The 20,788-nt window shown below is 52.6% G+C and overlaps 1 protein-coding gene across 1 annotated transcript; it reads left to right on the top strand.

Annotated features, from left to right (window-relative positions):
- Nucleotides 1–466: 466 nt before the first annotated feature.
- ACTR1A (actin related protein 1A) lies at nucleotides 467–20,450 on the top strand. Its single transcript, XM_056121013.1, has 11 exons — nucleotides 467–610; nucleotides 11,031–11,095; nucleotides 12,821–12,896; nucleotides 13,407–13,532; nucleotides 15,105–15,229; nucleotides 16,320–16,536; nucleotides 16,742–16,834; nucleotides 17,719–17,893; nucleotides 17,975–18,036; nucleotides 18,571–18,611; nucleotides 18,847–20,450. Exons 1-11 carry the CDS (start codon nucleotides 563–565, stop codon nucleotides 18,947–18,949), a joined length of 1,131 nt encoding a protein of 376 aa, XP_055976988.1. The 5' UTR covers nucleotides 467–562; the 3' UTR covers nucleotides 18,950–20,450.
- Nucleotides 20,451–20,788: the final 338 nt, after the last annotated feature.

Here is a 20,788-nt window from a genome sequence, read left to right as displayed (position 1 = left end):
GAGTACATAGGTTTTAAACTTTGCTTTATTTTAGGATGTGATAAGGTATACTAACTAATATAAACATAATTTAAAAAATTAAAATTTTTCATTACAGAATATAAATTTAACTCACAAAAATGACCTTATATTGTCCAGAAGTGAGTGGAGTTTAAACATTCAGAAACTTTACTGACCAAACTATAAACAAATACTCAAAAAAGACATCGTTCACGGGCGCTGCGGATCCTTTCTAAAGGACTATACAGATCCAGGCAAGCTATTGCGTGCACAGATCGACGGCCCTAAATTAACGCGTCCTGAGCTCTTATAAGAAAATACAAAGCCCACGGCGCTGCGCATAGGGAACTCGACGCCCAGTTTCTTGAACTAGGCGGGCCTCCAGAGCCGGCTGGTCGAGGCGACCTAGTGCAAGGCATGCTGGGAGTTGTAGTTCTTCCGAGACGAGGTCGGGCCGCTCCCTGGTCGCCGGTCCCGGCGGCCAGACTGCGCATGCGTGTCAGTGGCGTTAGCAGCAGCCGGGACTGGCAGTTCCTTCCTCGGAAGGAGAGATTCCTCTGCCATGGAGTCCTACGATGTAATCGCCAACCAGCCTGTCGTGATCGACAATGTGAGTTGCATCTTTTCTATCCCTAAAGAGACTTGTGCGCTCCTCTTCTGAGGGATCGCTTCCCGGGTTCCAGCCCGGCCGCCGGCTCTTTGTCACTGGCCCGGCCTGTCAGGCGGGTCCAGCCTCCGCCAGCTCCGTCCTCTCCCACACCCCCGAACCCTCGGCGGGGAGGCCGGCTGGCGATCATGGGATGGTGAACTTTGGGGTGGAGGAAAGCGAGAGCTGAAGTCTGAGCCGGGTCCATGGGCCCGTGGTTCGAGGGGCCTTAACAGCTCTGTGAGCGCCGGGCGCCCGCCCCTCCCCAGTTTCTGGTTACTCTATTGGCTCCTCTGGCTGTCCATCTTGGCCGCTGAGCCCGCCCCTGGGCCTTGCCGGATGAAGGCAGCGCTCTGCAGTGATTGGCTCGCGGCCCTGCCGTTCTTGCAGGCCGCCGTCGTGTTTCCCCCTCGGAGGGGCGGGCGGTGCGCGGAAGCGGTGAGGATTGGCTTCGGGAACTCTCGCCGCCCGGGCCGGCGCACTGGGGCCCGCCCGCGGGTGAAGGTCTGACTTTCCTTTGGACGCGCGTGCTGGCTCTGCAGTAGGGCGTGCATCTGGGTGGGGCCCGGAAATCTGATGTTGTCAGGAAGGGCCCTAGGAGTTCAGTTCTCGCTGGGTATCAAGTATAACATTAATAGAGGTCGAGAAGAAAGGGGCATGACAAAGCAAGTGGGATTGCAATCTTCCTGTTGGGAACGCCTGATTAATGCGGCGGGGACAGAAATTAACTGTCCTCTTGGGAACGCCTAATTAATGCGGCGGGGACAGATATTAAGCGGGCGCTCCGTCGCTTACAAGTGAGTTTTGCGTGCATCCCACTGGAAACCGCCTAAAAACTGGCGTGACCCACGTTTTACAAGAGCAAAGAGGTAAAGGGAGGCCAAGGTCGCCCAGGAATGGTGCCCTCCACCCAGGGCTTGGTCCGTCGTAGCTTTTGCTGATGCCTGCATACAGATGCACCACGAGTGACAAGTGGAAAGAGTCTGGGTCCTGCTCAGGCTTCGGGCGGAGGGGTCTGTGCCCTTTCCAGATGCCTCCACTGAGGCCAAACCGCCCGGTCCTCCTGTGCTAAGCAGATTTCCCCGTGGTCGATCCAGCCCTTAGGGCCTCATTTGTGTTACTTGCATCGTCTGCTTTACAATGCTGGTAGGTGACCACACAGGTGCGATTCTGCAGAGAAGTGAGGCTCAAAGAGGTTGGAGTTTTTTAAATCACCTGGCTCCTGAGCTGCAAGACCAAGGCCCAGATGGAGACCAGAGGCCACGTCCCTCCCTTTTTCCAAGAAAACTTGCTTTTGTTTATTTGCATTCGGAGGTCTGGCCACTGCCTTGAAACCGGGAATAGTCAGTGAGATGCCTCAGTAGTGGAGGGAGGATGATTTGTTTGTCTTCCTTACCAGAGTGTGAAATCCATATGGGAAAAGATGGAGATTCCTTCATTTTTCATGACTCTGCCTTCACCACCTCCCTTCATACCCAGTGCTTGGTACTACCAGCTCAATAAACATTCTGTATTGGGTTGGTGGGTGGGTGGAGGAGCAACTGGATAGCTCTATCACAGTAACAGAGATGCCCCTCAGTAAAGGGGGGGATAACTCCTAGTTTCTGCAGAGGGGTGAGTAGGACTCCTTGTTCTTGAGGTTGATTTTCAGAGAACACGACTATTTTTTTTTTATTTTTTACTAGTGAGACATCATGAGGTACAGTTATAGTCTTACAAATTTTTGTGCTTGGGTTTCAATTATACAATGATCAAATACCCATCCCTCCACCAGTGCCCATTTCCCACCACCACAGATCCCAGTATCCCTCCCACCCCCCCACCCCCCCAAACCCACCCTGCCTCTGTGGCAGGGCATTCCCTTTTGTTCTCTCTCTCTTATTGGAGAACAAGACTTTCTGTCAGTCAATTTCTGTGCACTTCATCAGCCTTTTTCCTGCTTTTTTTCCCTCCCCACCCCCTTTTCTCTTACTTTTAGGCGGAAGAGAAAAGGAAAAAAAAAACCCTAGGAATGAGCAATTTCTTGTTTTCACCAGCAATACAGAAGGGCTATCCATCCACCTTCTTGAATTGTTGAGTGGGACTTGCGACTCTATCCGGTTTTCTCTCAGCCCACCCATTGCCTTCCCTTTTGTTTTTGGGCCACATCCTGTGGTGCTAAGAGGTGGGGGCTACTCTTTTTGTCTTTGAGATCCTCAGTGATCATACACTTGATTGCTGTGTTTGCCAGGGGTCACACACAACTTGATTGTTGTGGTGCCCCAGAGATAGTGTACACACTGATGGGGTTATCCCAAAGGGTGAGGCCAACTACACCATGTGGGGCAGTTTAGGGTAGAATTTGCCTCCCCGGGCTGCCAAGCAGGCACTCTACCAGCTGGGCCATTCCTGAGCTCCCTCGAGCCATTTTCCTTAATCTCTTAAACTAATGCATCACTCTCTCTCCTTTCTCTTTCTTGACTCTGTAGTGGAATACATCAAGCAGTATAATACAGTTTCAGCTTTGCAATGTAAAGAATTGAGCTTTAGAGATAGTACGGGGATTAAGGCATTTGCATGTGGCTGACCTGGGTTCAGGCCCCAGCACCACACATGGTATGAAAGCATTCAGCCAAGAGAAAGCCTTCAGCACTGCTGGGTACGGCCCCAAAATCTAAAGAAAAAAAATGCTAAGAATTTACTTTTCGGGGCAGGGAGTGGCAGTTCATTGGGTAAGATGCTTACCTTGCACGCATCGAGATTCAGTTCCCAATATCCCAGATGGTTCCCCAAGCACTGCTAGGAGTAAACCCTAAGCATTGCCAGGTATGCTGTCTCCCCCGATCGCACTCCCCACCCCCCCCAAAAAAAAGAAGATGAAGAGGAATTTAGTTTTCTTGAACCGGAAGCTAGTATAGCGGGTAGGGCACTTGCACTTGCCGTGCACACCGCCTACCCCGGTTCAATCCCCCAGCATCCCATGTGGTCCCCAGTAGTGATTCCTGAATGCCAAGCCAGGAGTGAACCCTGAGCACCACCAGGTGTGACCTGAAAAGAAACTAAAAAATAGTCATGCTTTATACTATAGGAATGATATGTCTCTAGAAGGTTTAACTGCTCCATAGCGTAACGTTGCTACAATTTTATTTCTGGACGATTGAGAGTATAATTATAAAAAGAGAGAACAAAGAAAGCAACGAAAAGAGACAAGGACCATATTATCACTTCACAGCCTTTTTGGTCTTAAGAAATTGTTGACCATTCCTTTCATCATGTTCTGGCACCAAACCAACTCATCAGGATTTAATGAGGAAAATGGAGAGATGGAGGTAGGGGTGTGTGTGCACATGCTTTAATGACAATGATAAGGTGTTGGGTGTTTTTTTTTAATTAAGCAGGAGTAATTTTTCCCAAGGAATGTAATAGATGATTCACAAAGAGAGCAGCTCTCAGACCATGGTTTGAGGACTACAGCATTTTGATCAAATACTTGGTGCTAAAATAAATCTCAAAAGTTGTGCTCATACCTAAGGTAGATCAACATTCTCGTTAATCTTTTTTAAAATGTGCATCGAGATCGGGGAGATGACTCCAACGGCTGGAGTGTTTACTTTGCATGCTGGAGACCCAGGGTCTATCCCCATTACCAGGTGGTCCCCAAGCACCTCTAGGAATGACCCTCCCCAAACCAAGCCAAGCCAGGAGTAGCCCCCACCCTCTTAGCACCATTGGATGTGGCCCAAAAACAAATAACATGATTATGGATTTTGTAGGCCTAAAAGCAGGAACAGTGCCAGATCTTTACAGCTTCCTCAATAAGCTGACTTTTATCTGTTGCTTCTGCTGCTTCTTAAAGATGAGATAGTGGGGCCGGAGAGAGAGCACAGCAGAGAGGGCACTTGCCTTGCATGGAGCCAAGCCGATTTTGATCCTCAGCAACCCATATGGTCTCCTGAACACCATCAGGAGTAATTCCTGAGTGCTGAGCCAGGAGTATTGCTGGGTGTGGCCCCCAAAATAAAACAAAACAAACTCCCAGTATGCAGAGCGTGCGCTGCAGCAGTTTGAGCTACCTCCCCAGCTCCAGCCAGTATTTCTAACTTTTTTTTCTTTTCCTCTATGGGGGTTTGGAGCATTGGGGTTGTTCCCTGTGGTGCGCAAACAACCAGATGCAGTGCTGAGATCTATCCCAGGACCCTTGAATGCAATACATGTGCTCTCTAGACCCCTATAACTACATTCTTCCCTTTTCCACACACTCTTGAAACTTTAATATGTTACAAACCTAGTAAAATTGTATCATCAAATACTCTATCAATGTTCAAATTTCACTATTTGTCTTTTTGGGGGCCATACCCAAACAAAAAAATCTAACAAAAATGGCCAGGAGAGCCCAGCCTCCTGAGTACCACTTGGAAGGATCCACTCCTGTCATTCAAACACAGACAGGTCAGGAGGACCAACTCCATTTCACAATATGAAGTTTATTTCCATTGTGAGTAAAAATTTCTGCTGCTGACCTGAATACTATAATCACTTGAAATTTTTCTTCATGCTGGAGCAATAGCACAGCAGGTAGGGTGTTTGTCTTGCACGCGGCCAACCCGGATTCAATTCCTCTGCCCCTCTCGGAGAGCCCAGCAAACTACCGAGAGTATCCTGCCTGCACAGCAGAGCCTGGCAAGCTCACTGTGGCATATTCAGTATGCTAAAAACAGTAACAACAAGTCTCACAATGGAGACGTTACTGGGCCCGCTCGAGCAAATTGATGAACAACGGGAGGACAGTGCTACAGTGCTACCTGGCGCTGTTACGGGCTTATTTCTGGCTCTGCGCTCGGGACCATTCCTGGGGAGACTTGGGGGACTCTATGGGATGCGGGGAATCAAACTCAGGTGCTATATGACTCCAGCCCTCTTTTTTAAATTTTAATTTTAATTATTATTAATTTTTGGATTTTGGGGTTACACCCAACGATGTTCAGGGGTTACTTCTGGCTCTGTACTCAGGAATTAATCCTGATAGTACTTAGGGGATGCTGGGAGTTGAACCTGGGTTGGCCATGTGCAAGGCAAACACCTTACCCACTGTACTATCACTCTGGCCCCCCCCATATATATATATATGTATATATATATATTGTTTATATATATTGTTACCATTGGCTCTCCTGACACATTTAAAATTAACTGAGGCAATGAAGTCAGTGTTTCTTTTACACTGTGTTTAAGATATGATAGGCAGGCTTGTTGTTTCTACAAGTTAAGCAAGAATCCATTCCTGAGATGGAATTTTAGCTCAGTGGTTGATCCCTGACTTTATGTGTATGAGGCACTGGGGTCCATCTCTGGCCACCTAAGCAACAAACAGACAAACAAAAAAAACCATCCCGCTGCTTGACAAAGAAGATAAACAGGAGTGGCTTCCAGAGATATTGTCACTGTTCAGTTATGTGTCCTTTGAGAGCCAAGATGTACTCGGAGAGTAAGAAAGAAACCAGATAGGGGCTGAAGCGATAGCACAGCGGGGAGGGCATTTGCCTTGCACGTGGCTGACTCGGGTTCGATTCCCAGCATCCCATATGGTCCCTCAAGCACCTCCAGGAGTAATTCCTGCGTGTAGAACCAGGAGTAACCCCTGTGCATCGCTGGGTGTGTCTCAAAAAGCAAAAAAGTAAAAATAAATTAAAAATATCATCAGTATTTTTTTTTAAAAAAAAGAAGGAAGAAAGAAATCAGATATATGTGGAAGGAGAAACACTGAACTATTTTATTGAGACTGTCTGGGACTGCTGTAGGATCAGGCAGGACCCTTGGAGAAAGGGAGGGTCGGTGAGGGTGGCCTTAAGACACTGGAGAAGGCTGAAGTGGGAGCTCAAAGGAGTTGAATGCATGCTGGATTTAAATGGCATCGCATGGTGTCCCAAGCACTGCTCCTCTGGAGTAGGCACCACCACCCCCCCAGAGGCAGCCTCCCAAACCCAAAAGACACTGACGAGTATGGAAGAGCATTGGGCGCGCCTGAACAAAAAGACCCGTGGCTGCTCCTTTGCATGGTCGCCGGGCAGGAGTGTAGGCCCAGTGCTGCCAGATCTTATGAACAGTCAAGAGAAATCAGGATTGAGAAGTTTCATATGCGGCCTCCAAGCTGTGGCTGTTGCACGTTAGTGTAAACGCAGTCTGGGGTTAGAGAGGTAGCATGGTGGCACGAGGCACTTGCCGACCCTGTTTGGTCCTCAGCACCCCATATGGTCCCCTGAGCACACCATGGGTAATTCCTGAGTGTCTGGAGTAACCCCTGAACACTGCCCAGAGTGGCCAAAAAAAAAAAAAAAACACCCAACCAATTTGTGACTGGTGGGGTCAGAGAGATAGTATAAATGATACTAAATGCTTGCCTTGCTTGCACCCAACCCCAGTTTAATCCCCCAGCACTCCCAGGGGCTACTCCTAAAGCAGAGGCCCAGGAATAGTCCCTGAGCACCACCTACTGTGACCCCAACCCACCCACTCTCCCACCTCAAAAGAAAACTATCTGTAGCCAAAGAAAATGTGTCTCTGAGCAAAAGTAGGCTGCCAGTTAATAATCTCTTTCCTACAGTCGAAGGTTCCAGTATTCAGTATTCTTTTCCCATATGTCGAATGGAAAACTACTAGCCCCTTTCCCAGTATGTCAAGAATATTCAAGCAGGAGCAGTAGTACAGTGGACAGGGCATTGACCTTGCACACAGCTGACCCAAGCTCCATCCCCAGCACCACATATGGTCCCCTGAGCCCCACTCAGTGTAAGACCTGGGCACAGCCAGTATAGCTCCAAACCCAAAACAAAAAGAATATTCATGTGTGTTTGGGATAACTGTGGGATGAGTTTGCCCAAGCTGCAAGGCCTGTAGCCAGCAGGTACTAGGAGAACTCTGCTGAGATACTGCTATTTTTGGCCTGCATCAGAGAACAGTCAGTGGTGGCAATCGTCCGGTCAAGTTCTCAGAAATCAAGTACTCATCCCCAGCATCCCATATGGCCCCCCGAGCACCACCAGGAGTAACCCCTGAGCATCGCTGGGTGCGCCCCCCCAAAAAAACAACTCCCCCCCCCCAAAAAAAGGGAAAGCAAATACATATGAGACTACTTTTTCAGGAAATCTCTAGGAGGCATCTGTTTTCTTAACTTTGCCAGAGTAAATAGCCAGGAGAATGGCCACTCATTTGCCTGGGATACAGTTTCTAGTTCAAGTCTGCACGCCCCATTTTGGCGCTCTCCATCAGGACGGAGTCCCATTCTGCTCCGTGTGCGCCTGGCAGGGGCGGGCTGGGTCTCACTCTGCCCCCCGCGTCATTCCCTGCATTCCAGCTGCTCACTCAGGTTCCATCTTTTATACTTCAACTGCCAGTCACTTGCACCTAATTTTAATTTCAGCCAGCCAGTGTTGTCTGTAGGAGTTTTTCCACAAATGCCAAATACTGCCGACGTAGAGAGCCTCTTACTTCAAGGAACTTAAGCTGGAAAGAGACACAAATGGAAACCATAAATTCTAATAGAAAGCAGAACGAAATCCAGGCTACCTGATGGTACAAGTAATGGTGATTTCCTGAGATAATAGGAAGATAATTCTTTCCAGCCGGGGATTAGTCTTTAGGAGGAAGGTAGTAATATTTGAACCGGGCCTATTATACTTCTGCTGGGAAAGAAATGAATTTGCAGGGGCTGGAGCGATCTACAGCCTGTAGGGCACTTGTCTTGCATGCAGCAGACCCAGGTTCAATCCCTGGCATCCTGTATGGTTCCCCGAGCATTGCCAGGAGGAATTTCTGAGTGCAGAGCCAGGAGTTACTCCCTGAGCACTACTGGGTGTGGCCCAAAAAAGCAAAAAAAGAAAGAAATGAATTCGTTAGTCTGCTCTGCTTCTCACACATTCTAGTCCTTTCGCCAGTAAACTCAAAATTAAACATCCAGAGAAATCATCTTTTAAAATTATCCAGACTCTGAAGGACAGGTCTCATCTTTCCTTTTTTTTTTTTTTTTTTTTTTGGTTTTCAGTCTCTGCCAAGAGATTCAATTAGCCTGTTGACATCACCACACCCAGATGATGGCAGTGAGCAATTATGGGAAGCTTGAGCTAACAGTTGCCCCAGGTTCTCTTGGAAGGTGCTGGTCTCGTCATCCATGCGCTGCCCCAGAACCCCCGAGCTTGCTCCTTCTCAGCCCTGCAGACTCTTCACAGCTACCCACATACTGCCTAGCCTGTGAATTTGCCCTCCGCCCAGGTTTTCTCTCTTCTCCTGGTTTGTTTTGTGCTCAGGGCTTACTCCTGGCTCTGTGCTGAAGGGTCCCTTGTAGCAGTGCTCAGGGGGGAATTATCTGGGCTACTAGGAATTGACCCCAGGCTGGCCACATGCAAGGCAAGCACCTACCCGCTGTACTTTCTCTCCAGCCCTTCTCTTGCTTTTGAGCTTTCCGTCTCCTGGAATCTAGGCTTGCCCTGTTCTTTCTCACACCTCTTTCCCTGGCCTTCACTTCATCCTTGCTTTGCTTGCCAGCGTCAGGCATCAGTCTGGCCATCTCAGCCCGCCTCCACAGAAGAGCATGAGTGAGACAGAGGGAGCAGGGGGTCACTGGGGAGGCCATGGGACCAAGCTAACATTGGCCAGCTGAGATGTGATGCAGTGATAGAGCAGTGGGCCTGGCATGGGTGAGACCTCAAGGTTTGATCCCTGACACCACCGTGGCGTCCCAGGCACCATCAGGAGTAATCCCTGAGCATTGCTCGGTAAACACCCCAAAACCAAAAAAAAAAAAAAAACAGCAAAGAGATCTCCTAGGTATCTCCTGTGTGGTTGGGAAATACCACATTCTATGCCCAGAGAAGTGGTCAGCGGGCAGCAGGAAAAGGCTTGCCCCAGTCACACATGTTGCTACAAGCTGGGTTGGGGTGGAGAATGAAGGAATTAGGTGTGGTGGTAGAAAAGCCAAGAAGGAAGAAAGAAGGGAGAGAGAGAGAGAGAGAGAGAGAGAGAGAGAGAGAGAGAGAGAGAGAGAGAGAGAGAGCTCAAGGGCTAAGCACATGCTTTGCATGCAGAAGGCCCAGGTTCCATCCACTCCAATGTGTGTGCGCCCCACCCCCACCCCCCACCCCGAGCCAGGAGTGATCACACAGTTAAACCAAAAAGAAAGAAGAAAACATCTCTGCAAGTAGTCCCAACCCTGATGCTTGGCTGGCCTTGACTGGGTGTCTATGGAATCTCTGTTAATACTTTGGTTGGGCCCTGGGTGATAGTAGAGATATTGGTGAGGAGCCCAGATTCTTTGGGAGAGTGGGGGGAGGGGGGTGCCAATACACATACTATGTATTGGAGCAGCAGGATTGTCACCTTGGGTTCCTTACCAGTGCTCCGGGACTGCCCTGTGTTGATGAGACGTAGTAGTAACACAAAGCACAGTTCAGAATAAAGAACAAAGAGCTCTGTGTACTGCCCCCTCGTAAGAACCTGCCCTGCTTGTCCTGGGGGACCGGGTCCGTGGAGTGTGCGGCAGGGAAGCTCCGGGGGCCAGGGCGGGTTCCTGACTGGGGAAGCAGGTTCAGAGCGGGCACTGTGTCTTTCTAAGACACCAGCACTTCCATCTTGACTGTATTCCTGAGCTTGTTGGCATGCTTCGCGTACTCACCTTCCTGCACAAAAGAGTGCCCTTCTCTTCATTAATATAGATACATATATATTTTTTTTTCTTTTTGGGTCATACCTGGCAATGCACAGGGGTTACTCCTGGCTCTGCACTCAGGAGTTACTCCTGGCGGTGCTCAGGGGACCATATGGGATGCTGAGAATCAAACCCGGGTCAGCCGCGTACAAGGCAAACGCCCTACCCGCTGTGCTATCTCTCCAGCCCCCTTTATTAATATTTTAATAATCAGAGTGCCTTCAATCATAATCAGGTGCTTTCTCTTTATTAATATTTTTTGGCGAATGGACACACCCAAAGGTGCTCAGGCCACTATCATCTTGAACTTTTTGACATTGAACATATTTTACTTTTGGAAATAAAAATATATTAATAAAAGGCCAAAGAGATAGTACAGCAGGGTGGGCGCTTGCCTTGCACACAGCCAACCTGGGTTCAATCTCCAGCATCCTATATGGACCCCGAGCACTGTCAGGAGTGATCCCTGAACACAGACCAGGAGTAACCCCTGAGCAACACCAGGTATAGCCCCAAAATTTAAAAAAAAAATCCAAGACTAAAGAAAAATCAAGCAGTGTTTGGAGTATACAGTGAAATTTCTCATCAAAACACAAATGTTCATACAAATGTCTGTATTAGAGGCAAATAAAAAAATGTGTAAGCTCTGATGTAGAGCCCTTTTTGTTTTTGCTAGTGTTCTGACCTTTCTCTCTTCTCTCTCCTCAGGGATCCGGGGTGATTAAAGCTGGTTTTGCTGGTGATCAGATCCCCAAATACTGCTTTCCTAACTAGTAAGTTGTTCTGTGATGTCGTGAAATACGGGACGTTTGTCAGCTTGGTTCTGGGCTCAGCCCCCTAAACCCTAGAGGGGAGGGAATCTCCCTGTAAGCTGTAGGTCAGCCTTGGTCCTCCGGACAGTAAGCAGGGAGCAGCAGCTGGCTTTGGTGGTAATCAAAGGGAACTGCTGTGGGCGTGGCACAGTTTGCCAGGTGCCGGTGCAAGTGATCTGTGGCCTGATCTGATGCCCACATGTCACCATTGGTGGTTCATCCCTTTGGATGTCCGCCTTTTTGTTGAGCCTCTTTTTCAGATTCCTCTGTCACCTGGATGGAGACTGACATTAAGTACACCCCCTGTCCCGGTGAGAGTAGTGAGTCTTTTTTTTTTTTAAATTTTTTGTTTTTTTGGGGTCACACCCGGTGATGCACAGGGGTTACTCCTGGCTCTGCACTCAGGAATCACTCCTGGCGGTGCTTGGGGGACCATATGGGATGCTGGGAATCGAACCCGGGTCGACCGTGTGCAAGGCAAACGCCCTACCCAATGTGCTATCTCTCCAGCCCTGAGTAGTGAGTCTTGAAGCTTTCTCGTGATGCCCAGAGGCCATGAGCGGAAGGAGCAGTGTCTGAGGACCAGGCCAAGGGGGAGAGAGTCAGCCCGGGAAAGGGACTAAGGGAATGAAATGTTCTGAATTAATCAGCCATTTAGAAATGATTTCCTTATACCTGCTCCCTTGGTCTGTGCACACAGTAGGTCCTTAATGTCTTCGAGGGTGTCTTGGCAGCTGCTGCCCTAAGCCCAGGGAAAGCAGGGCCTTGATAGCATGGTTCCCTTTGTTTGCTTGGACTATATTGCAATGAAACAACAGCTCACCTGCCATGTGGAAAAGGAGGGAGCAGGGCTGGAGAGATAGCACAGCGGGTAGGGCATTTGCCTTGCACACGACGGACCCGGGTTTGATTCCCAGCATCCCATATGGTTCCCTGAGCACCGCCAGGAGTAACTCCTGAGTTCAGAGCCAGGAGTAACCCCTGTGCATTACCAGGTGTGACCCAAAAAGCAATAAATAAATAAATCTGTCACTGTCCTCCCGTTGTTCATCGATTTGCTCAAGCAGGCCCCGTAATGTCTCCATTGTAGTACTTATTACTGTGTTTGGCATATCGAATACGTCACGGGGAGCTTGCCAGGCTTTGCCGTGCGGGCGAGATACTCTCGGTAGCTTGCCGGGCTCTCCGAGAGGGGCGGAGGAATCAAACTCGGGTCGGCCATGTTGGCTGCGTGCAAGGCAAACGCCCTACCCACTGTGCTATACTCCAGCCCAAATAAATAAATAAAATAAATAAAGCTTTGTTTAAAAAAGGGGGGGGGCTGGAGTGATAGCACAGCGGGTAGGGCGTTTGCCTTGCATGCAGCCAACCCAGGTTCGAGTCCCAGCATCCCATATGGTCCCCCAAGCACGGCCAGGAGTAATTCCTGAGTGCATGAACCAGGAGTAATCCCTGTGCATCGCTGGGTGTGACCCAAAAAAGGAAAAGAAAAAAGAGAAAGAAAAGAAAAGGAGGGAGCTAAGCAACCCCAGCCCGTCGGTAACCTCACGCCTCCGAGACCGTCGCAGTAGACCTGAACACCTTTCCCTGCTGCCCGAGTGTGTGTGCGTGTGTGTGCGTGCGTGTGTGCGGACACAGCCCTGTGAGCTGTCCTGAATGGTGATGGTGCCCCACTCTCTCCCGTAGTGTGGGCAGACCGAAGCACGTGCGTGTCATGGCAGGAGCCCTGGAAGGAGACATCTTCATTGGCCCCAAAGCCGAGGTAATTCCCACACCTGCCCACCCTCCTTCTTCCCCACAAGGGGAGGGTCCGCGTCAGGGCGTCGCCAGGAGCACCGAAAACAGTCCCGCTGCAATGCTCCCCCGGTGGCTCCCTCATCTGAGGGATGTTCAGTTTAATTCTCCCTAGGAGCAGCCTCTGGCCTTAGGAGACACATGGAGCCCCACTGGCCTATACTCAAAACTACTTTACTGGTTTTTCAAGTTGACCGGGTTGGTTATTATTTTGGCAAAAAGAGGGAACTGGAGGAAGATCCTGGAGAGGGTATCCCTGGGGGTTGAGTGAAATTAGCCCAATTTGGCAGAGCCCTCAGGCAGTCCCCAGAAGCAGAACTAGGAGTCACTCTCACCAGCCTCCAACTCCTGCTGGGGTGGGGTCAGTGAGCTCGCAGTGTAGACGTTGAGTGGGAACCCAGAGCCTGAGAGGCACAGAGTCTGCAGGGCAGCCAGGCCGAGGCTGGCCGCCACCGTCAATCCCGCTCTCTGCCCCCAGGAGCATCGAGGGCTGCTTTCCATCCGCTACCCCATGGAGCACGGCATCGTCAAGGACTGGAACGACATGGAGCGCATCTGGCAGTATGTCTATTCCAAGGACCAGCTGCAGACCTTCTCAGAGGAGGTGAGGGTCCTGTGTGCAGGGACCCCATCCCCGGGGACCACTGCCAGGGGTGTTCTGTGATGTGTCGGGCACCAGGCCACTTGCTTTCCACAGTCACTTCTTCTTTCTTTTTTTTGTGGGGCCACATCTTTTTTTTTTTTTTGCTTTGCTTTTTGTGTCACACCGGCAATGCACAGGGCTTACTCCTGGTTCTGCACTCAGGAATTACTCCTGGCGGTGCTCAGGGGACCATATGGGATGCTGGGAATCGAACCCGGGTCGGCTGCATGCAAGGCAAACACCCTACCCGCTGTGCTATTGCTCCAGTCCCGTGAGGCCACATCACAATCTTGGAGGTGGCCAGGGGTTACTCAGGAATCACTTCGGAATCACTCAGGGGACCACATGGGACACCAAGAGTTGAACTCGGGTCGGCTGCATGCAAGGCAACCGCTCTCCCTGCTGCAGTTTTCTGCGGCGCCTCCGTATTCACATTTAATCCCCACACCGTTTCCTGTGAAACCAAGATGGTCATATCTGCACGGGAATGAATATTCAGAGAAGCCACATAGTGTTTCTCTGATCACCCAGCGAAGCAAGTGGTGCAGTTGTATCTGCATCTGTCAGACTTCAGAGCCCGTGTGCTTTAGCTTCTAAGGAGGGAAGGTGTGGTGCAGGTATGGCAGAGCTGCCAGGGAGGGAGAGCTCTTCCCAGGTACACGCAGGGCCTCAAGGTGGGGATGTGGCTCAGTGGGAGAGCGGGTGCCTTGCACGGAGCAGCCCTGGCTTTAATCCTTAGCACTTCAAAGAGACAGAAAAAAGTACCTTCAATGCTGAAATTTATTTTTTTTTCTTTGCTTTTTGGGTGATGCTCAGGGGTTACTCCTGGCTCTGCACTCAGAAATTACAACTGGCGGTGCTTGGGGGACCATATGGGATGCTGGGAATTGAACCTGGGTCAACTACATGCAAGGCAAATGCCCTGCCCTCTGTCCTATTGCTCTGGCTCCAAATTTTAATTTTCTATTTAAAAAAAAAAACCACAATGAACTGAACTTAGTTCTGGACTAAGTTCCTCTTCTGCTGGGGACTTTCTTTTCATTTTTCTTCTTTAATAAACCTTTCTGCTTAAAAAAAAAAGTAAAGAAAGAAAAAAACTACCATTATTTTTGCCATAGTACAAATTTGTGAGCTTAGCAAAAGCTTGACAGTTGAACACAGTTAGTAAACACCAGGATATCGACAAGAATCCTGGGCTTGCTCTTCAAGTCCATGTTCTCCCTTAAATACTTGTACCTCGCCGCCAGTCTGGAGAAACCCTTGTTCTCTCTGAACACATTTTCCCTCTTCTCTTCTCTCACCTCTTTCTAAGCAAGTTTCATCCAGTAAAACCTCCCTTGCTTCACTGAAAGAAATAAAAAATATCTTGGCGGTCAAGGAGAGCTGGGGAGGTGGAGGCGCGGAATTGGGGCCTGACCTGATCTGAGGCGGCTGGCAGGGAGGCTGACGGGGTTCCCGGGATGTTAGGCACCAGTGTTAGCATGTGCTGGAGATGCGTCCCCCTGCTGACTGCCCTCTGGCCTGTTTCACCAGCATCCTGTGCTCCTGACAGAGGCGCCTTTAAATCCACGGAAAAACCGGGAACGAGCGGCTGAAGTTTTCTTCGAGACCTTCAACGTGCCAGCCCTTTTCATCTCCATGCAAGCCGTGCTGAGCCTGTGAGTAGCCGTTGCCCGCTCACCTGGCCCCAGACAGGGAAAGGTCCCGGCTGGCATCAAAGCTTCTGGCTCTGCACTGAGGAATCACTCCTGGTGGTGGTTGGGGGACCATCCGGGATGCCGGGGATTGAACCCCGGCCGGCCAGTGCTCTGCCTGCTGTACTCCGCTCCGACCCCGTGTCAGCAGACTGCTTCTTAACGCTTGTCCTGTGGCCCCTGCAATGTGTCCAGACGCTCTATTCACCAGCTGCTTCAGCCAGGTGCTCTATAAAGCTGGTGATGGCGTTGTGACAAAAATAGTATCCTGCCCCGTCCTTCCTGTCACACCAGGCCCAGGTCTCCTCCTGAGATTGTGCACAGTGACCAGCAGGTGGGGGGATGTGTTTGACCCCATTCTGAAATTGTGAGGCAGGGCTTAAGAATGGGGGAATTTCCTACACAACATCAAACCTCTGGCTTTTCTGGAAGAGAGAGAGAGAGACAGAGAGAGGGAGAGGGAGAGGCCTGTTGGTCCTGGATGCTTTCCTCCAGGCCGGGAGTCTGCAGGGCGGGGCTCAGGACTGGCCTCCCAGCTGCTCTTTGGGCCGGGCTGCCGGCCTCACCTTACCGTTCTGCTGTGCTCCCTCTTGTCTCCCCAGCACTAAGGCTGAGGACCAGGTGCCATTTGCCAGACTTTTATTCTTTCCTCTCATATCAAAGAAATAGGTCTGTGCCCCCAGACTCCGCCAAAAGAACAAAATTAAGACCAGACCCAGCCATATAGGGGGAAAAGCTACTTATTCCATGCGACAAGACTCAGACTTCCTGTTACTCCTTTACTTTTGTCTCTGATATCGAGGGTAAAAGCTGCCCCTTTGGCTGGGTCCCTCCAGCCCCTCCCGGTCGGTCAGGCCTTGCCCCTCTGGGGCCAGGCTCAGTGCCAGCTGTCTGGAGACAGGTGTCTGGAGAACGCCTCCATGCTCGGGCTTCTGCTCTCTGTGCTCTGGAGTTAAGACCCCCGCAGGCCGGTTCTAATCCAGCTGCCCTTGGCCTCTGAGAGGACCTGAGTTTCCAGTGACACCCGGAGTAACCCCGGGCCCCTCTGCTTCAGTTACGCCACAGGCAGGACCACGGGCGTGGTGCTGGACTCGGGGGATGGCGTCACCCATGCTGTGCCTATCTACGAGGGCTTCGCTATGCCTCACTCCATCATGCGCATCGACATCGCCGGCCGCGACGTCTCCCGCTTCCTCCGCCTCTACCTGCGCAAAGAGGGCTATGACTTCCACTCATCCTCCGAGTTCGAGATCGTCAAGGCCATAAAAGAAGTGAGTGCAGCCGTGGGCCCAGGGAGGGGATGTGAAAGGGAGGCGGGGCAGCCAGGACCCCGGGGCCTGCACCCAACAGGTGAGGTCTGGGAAGCAGCGGGGAGGTCTGGTCTGGCTCTGGTCGCCCCAGCTGGGTCCCCTGGCAGAAGTTTCTCACTAGCCAGCATGTTCCCTGCAAGCCTGACTGTCCTGCTTGGTTCTGCAGAGAGCCTGCTACCTGTCCATAAACCCCCAGAAGGACGAGACCCTGGAAACGGAGAAGGCCCAGTACTATCTGCCCGATGGCAGCACCATTGAGGTAGGTGCCCCCTCCAACACTCACACACACCCTGGCCCCCTGCACACACACACACACACACACACACACGCACGCACACACACACATGCACACACACAAACACACCCTGCACCCCGGCTCCCTACACACACAAATGCACATGCACCATACACCCCGGCTCCCTGCACACACACACACACACACACACACACAGGTACCATGCACCCTGGCTTCTTACACACACACACACACACACACACACACACACACACACACCCCAACCAGACCTTCCCCACTCTGTCTGGAACCCTTCTTCAGCAGTACTGTCCCCTGCAGAGCAAGGGGACCTGGTCTCTGACCCTCCAGCATGGAGGAGAGGGGATGCCAAAGGCGTCTCCCTGAGTCCCGATGGGAATAGGAGGGGTGGCAAGTGCTGTCCTACTTGGGCACAGGCTTGGGGAGCTGCCCTTGGCCAGGCCTCTATCGAGAGGAAGAAGTGTCTGGGTGTTGATGATCCTGTGTGTTAGTTAGAGCCAAAGCTGTCTGCATTCAAAGCTGGACTAAGGGGCCAGCGAGACAGTAAGGTAGGGAGGGCACTTGCCTTGCACACGGTTATCCAGGTTTGCTCCCCAACATCCCATGTGGTCCCCCCGAGCATTGCCAGGAGTGATCCTTGAGTGCAGAGCCAGGAGTAAGCCCTGAACACATCCAGGAATGGCCCAAAATCTAAAAAACAAAATGAAAACAACTGGACTAAAGAAAAGCTTCCTCGCGACTTTCCTTTTTGCTGTTCCGTGAGGCCCTGATTCACCGGCCTTGCCCGAGCCGGCTCTCCTGATGCCAGGAGTGTCCCCTCCCCCTCCCCCACTGGCCCTGGCCTCTGCAGCTCGCCCTCTGCCCTGCAGATTGGTCCTTCCCGATTCCGCGCCCCCGAGCTGCTGTTCAGGCCAGACCTGATCGGCGAGGAGAGCGAGGGCATCCACGAGGTGCTGGTGTTTGCCATCCAGAAGTCGGACATGGACCTGCGGCGCACGCTTTTCTCCAACATCGTCCTCTCCGGCGGCTCCACCCTGTTCAAAGGTGGGTCTTGGCTGCCCCGGGAGCTTCCCCTCCTGGCTGGGCCCAGGACTGAAACTTAGCGTCTCCTTTGCATCCACCCAGGTTTTGGTGACAGGCTACTGAGCGAAGTGAAGAAGCTGGCTCCGAAAGACGTGAAGATCAGGGTAGGAGCCTGGTGGCACTGGGGTGGGCACGAGGGGTCTCCCAGCATCCGAGTGCCACCTGAGTGCCCCTCGTCCCAGTTCTGCCCAAGCTGCTGAGGCCTCCAAAGCCAGAGAGACACCTTCACAGGGCACCTGATGCCACCCTGACCCCGAAGTCGGCCAGACGGGCAACTGTTTTCTCTCTTTACAGAGGGGGGGGGACAGATGGACCTCAGGGTGGCACTGTCCGACATCCTAGTGCTGTGCCTCCCCTCCAGAGGAGAGGGACCCCCAGCCAGAGGTCTCTCTGGCCCCCAGCATTAGTGAACCTTCTTCCCAGAGCCCCAGCTTCAGCTTTGGGAACTGGAGATGTTTGGGGCTGTGGAAGCCGGCTTCCCCTGACATGGACCCACTGGCCTGTCCCCACACCCCCCCCCCCCCCCCCCGAGAAGCCAAGGGTCCTGCAGGGCCACAGCTTAAAGCAGGGCCTGGGATTGACACACAGTGAGGAGGGAGAGGGAGGGCAGGGCCTCAGATTTCCCCTTCCCCCTTCAGATATCTGCGCCCCAGGAGAGACTCTACTCCACATGGATCGGGTGAGCGGCTCTGCTGGGAATGAGGGGAGCAGGCGGGGGTTGGGGGGGCTGCCACTACCCAGTGGTGCTAGAGGGAGCATGTGGCCCCAGGCTTGTGCCTGGGGCTCCAGCCCCTGGAGTCCCTTCCCCAGCGCCTCGCTTCTTCCCGTGAAAGCCAAGCCTGACCTGGTTTGGCCCCCAGGGACTGGCCTCGTTCTCACTTGGTTCCTTTGGGTCCCCCCCTGCCCCACTCCAGAGGCTCCATCCTTGCCTCCCTGGACACCTTTAAGAAGATGTGGGTCTCCAAGAAGGAATACGAGGAAGACGGCGCCCGGTCCATCCACAGGAAGACCTTCTAATGCCGGGACATCCTCTTCACCTCTCTCTGAAGTTAACTCCACTTTAAAACTCGCTTTCTTGAGTCGGAGTGTTTGCGAAGAACTGCCTGCGTGTGCGTGTGCGTGTGTGTGGGTGCGGGTGCGGGCGCGGGTGTGGGTGCGTGTCTGAGTGCGTGTGTGTGCGCGGATGCCAGTGCCCTGTGGCCCGGTGACCCCAGGGCCCAGTAAGGACGATGAACGACCACAAGGTGACGGCCGTGGCCCTCAGCTGACCGGGCCCTGGCGGGGCGCCCCACTCCTTCATCAGCTGGGCCTCGGACCGTGTGGGACTCTGCACCATCGGGGGCGAGGGAGGGAGAGCCACACTCCCAGATCATGCTGCTGCCCATCCTAGACGGGGCTCACCGACCCCACCCAGCAGCTGTCCCCCTTGCTTCTCATTCTGTTCTCGGGTCTCCTGATCTCCGACCGAGGACGGGGGCCGGGCGAGCTCTGGCTAGTTTGCTGACGGTTCGGGTTTGGGAGGCAGGAAAGGACGTTTCTCAGCTTTGCGGGGCCCCAGGGCTGCGGCGGGCGTGAGAGGAAGCCTGGGTGTGCTCAGAGACCGTTGGCTCCAGGTCCTGTTTCTTGCTTCACGTCCATCCCTGGGCAATGCCATCATCCTCTAACAGTTTATTTATTGAAGTGTTTGTTCGTTCGGGGACCGGAGAGAGGGAGCTGCTCGCTTCCTGCCCGCCAGTCACCCCATCACACTCATGTTTACAGCACTAGGCTTAGCGTAGCACCCAGGGCCCGCCACTCCCTGCTCCTGTGGCCAGACGGTGTCCCTCAGCACCGTTGGGGTCCCGGCGGCCCTCACCCACTCCCCTTCCCTCCCTCCTCCTCCTCCTCGCGGGCCGGCAACCAACAGGCCTGAGGCTGGCTGGGTTTTCCGACACAGGAGGTAGGAAGCAGAGGTTCTTCGCAGAAGAGGTCTTGGGGGGTCTGGTGCCCGTAGGGCTGGCAGTAGCCACACTGACCAAATTGCCTTTTCTCACTGGAACGACCGAGGGGGCTGGCCTGTGACGGCACGAAGGCCCCACGGGGCGGATTTTGTCCCGTTTTTTGGTCTTTGGACTTGACTGCTCAGGAGGGAGGAGTTCCAGGGGTCCCAGCCCCGGGGGCTGACCTCACAGTGGTCCACACGCCCTTCTGCCCGGATATAGCAGAGCCGGATATAGCAGAGCCGGCTCCCACGCCTGTGACGCCCAGCCCTGTTCCAGCAACGCCCTGAGGCCAGCAGTGCCCCCACTCCTCCTCCCCCGCCCCCCCCACACCGTCTGATGACCAAAGGTCTTGCCAGGTGTGGGCCACAGCAGCAGGTGTGTGTGAGAGCGATGTGGCGAGCCGCGGACTGCAGTGTGCTTAACCAGCTCACCCCCTTCTCTTAGCCCAAGCCTGTCCCCCCGCACAGCCTCGCACAAACCATGATGCCTGGTGGGGCCCATTGTACGTAAATAAAGTCGTTCCAATCTCTGTGTCAGCCTGGTCTTCCTGCAGTCTGTGCTAGTTGAGGGTAGCTGGAAGCGCTGTGGGCCTGGAATCCAACGCCCTGGCCCAGCCTCTAGAGGGCGCTGTCGTCCGCAAAGCCTTATGATTTGGCGGGGGGGGGGGGGGGGGGGGGGGGGGGGGGGGGGTGTCCCCTGCCTGGTTACACAGCTCCAGCTGGGGGAGGTCCTGCACTGAACCTTCTGGCCCACACAGCCAGGCAGAAATCCTTTAGGAATAGATCTAGGGCCCCGCCAACACCTACCGCCCCCCTCAAAAAAAAATCCACCTTTCACATGGGGGGCTAGGAAATGACTCACTGGCCAAAGCATC

This window comes from Sorex fumeus, unplaced genomic scaffold (genome assembly GCF_029834395.1).
Source record: "Sorex fumeus unplaced genomic scaffold, SorFum_2.1 ptg000043l, whole genome shotgun sequence".
Classification (NCBI taxonomy): domain Eukaryota; kingdom Metazoa; phylum Chordata; class Mammalia; order Eulipotyphla; family Soricidae; genus Sorex; species Sorex fumeus.
The sequence above is the reverse complement of the archived record's forward strand: the minus strand, read 5'-3'. Positions and strand labels throughout refer to the sequence as shown.

Excerpts from the sequence above, each read along its gene's own strand:
- ACTR1A (XM_056121013.1), top strand. The coding sequence starts at position 563 with ATGGAGTCCTACGATGTAATCGCCAACCAGCCTGTCGTGATCGACAAT. Across the intron at positions 13,533-15,104 it reads TGCAGACCTTCTCAGAGGAG|CATCCTGTGCTCCTGACAGA; the intron begins GTGAGGGTCCTG and ends CTGTTTCACCAG. Across the intron at positions 18,037-18,570 it reads CGAAAGACGTGAAGATCAGG|ATATCTGCGCCCCAGGAGAG; the intron begins GTAGGAGCCTGG and ends TTCCCCCTTCAG.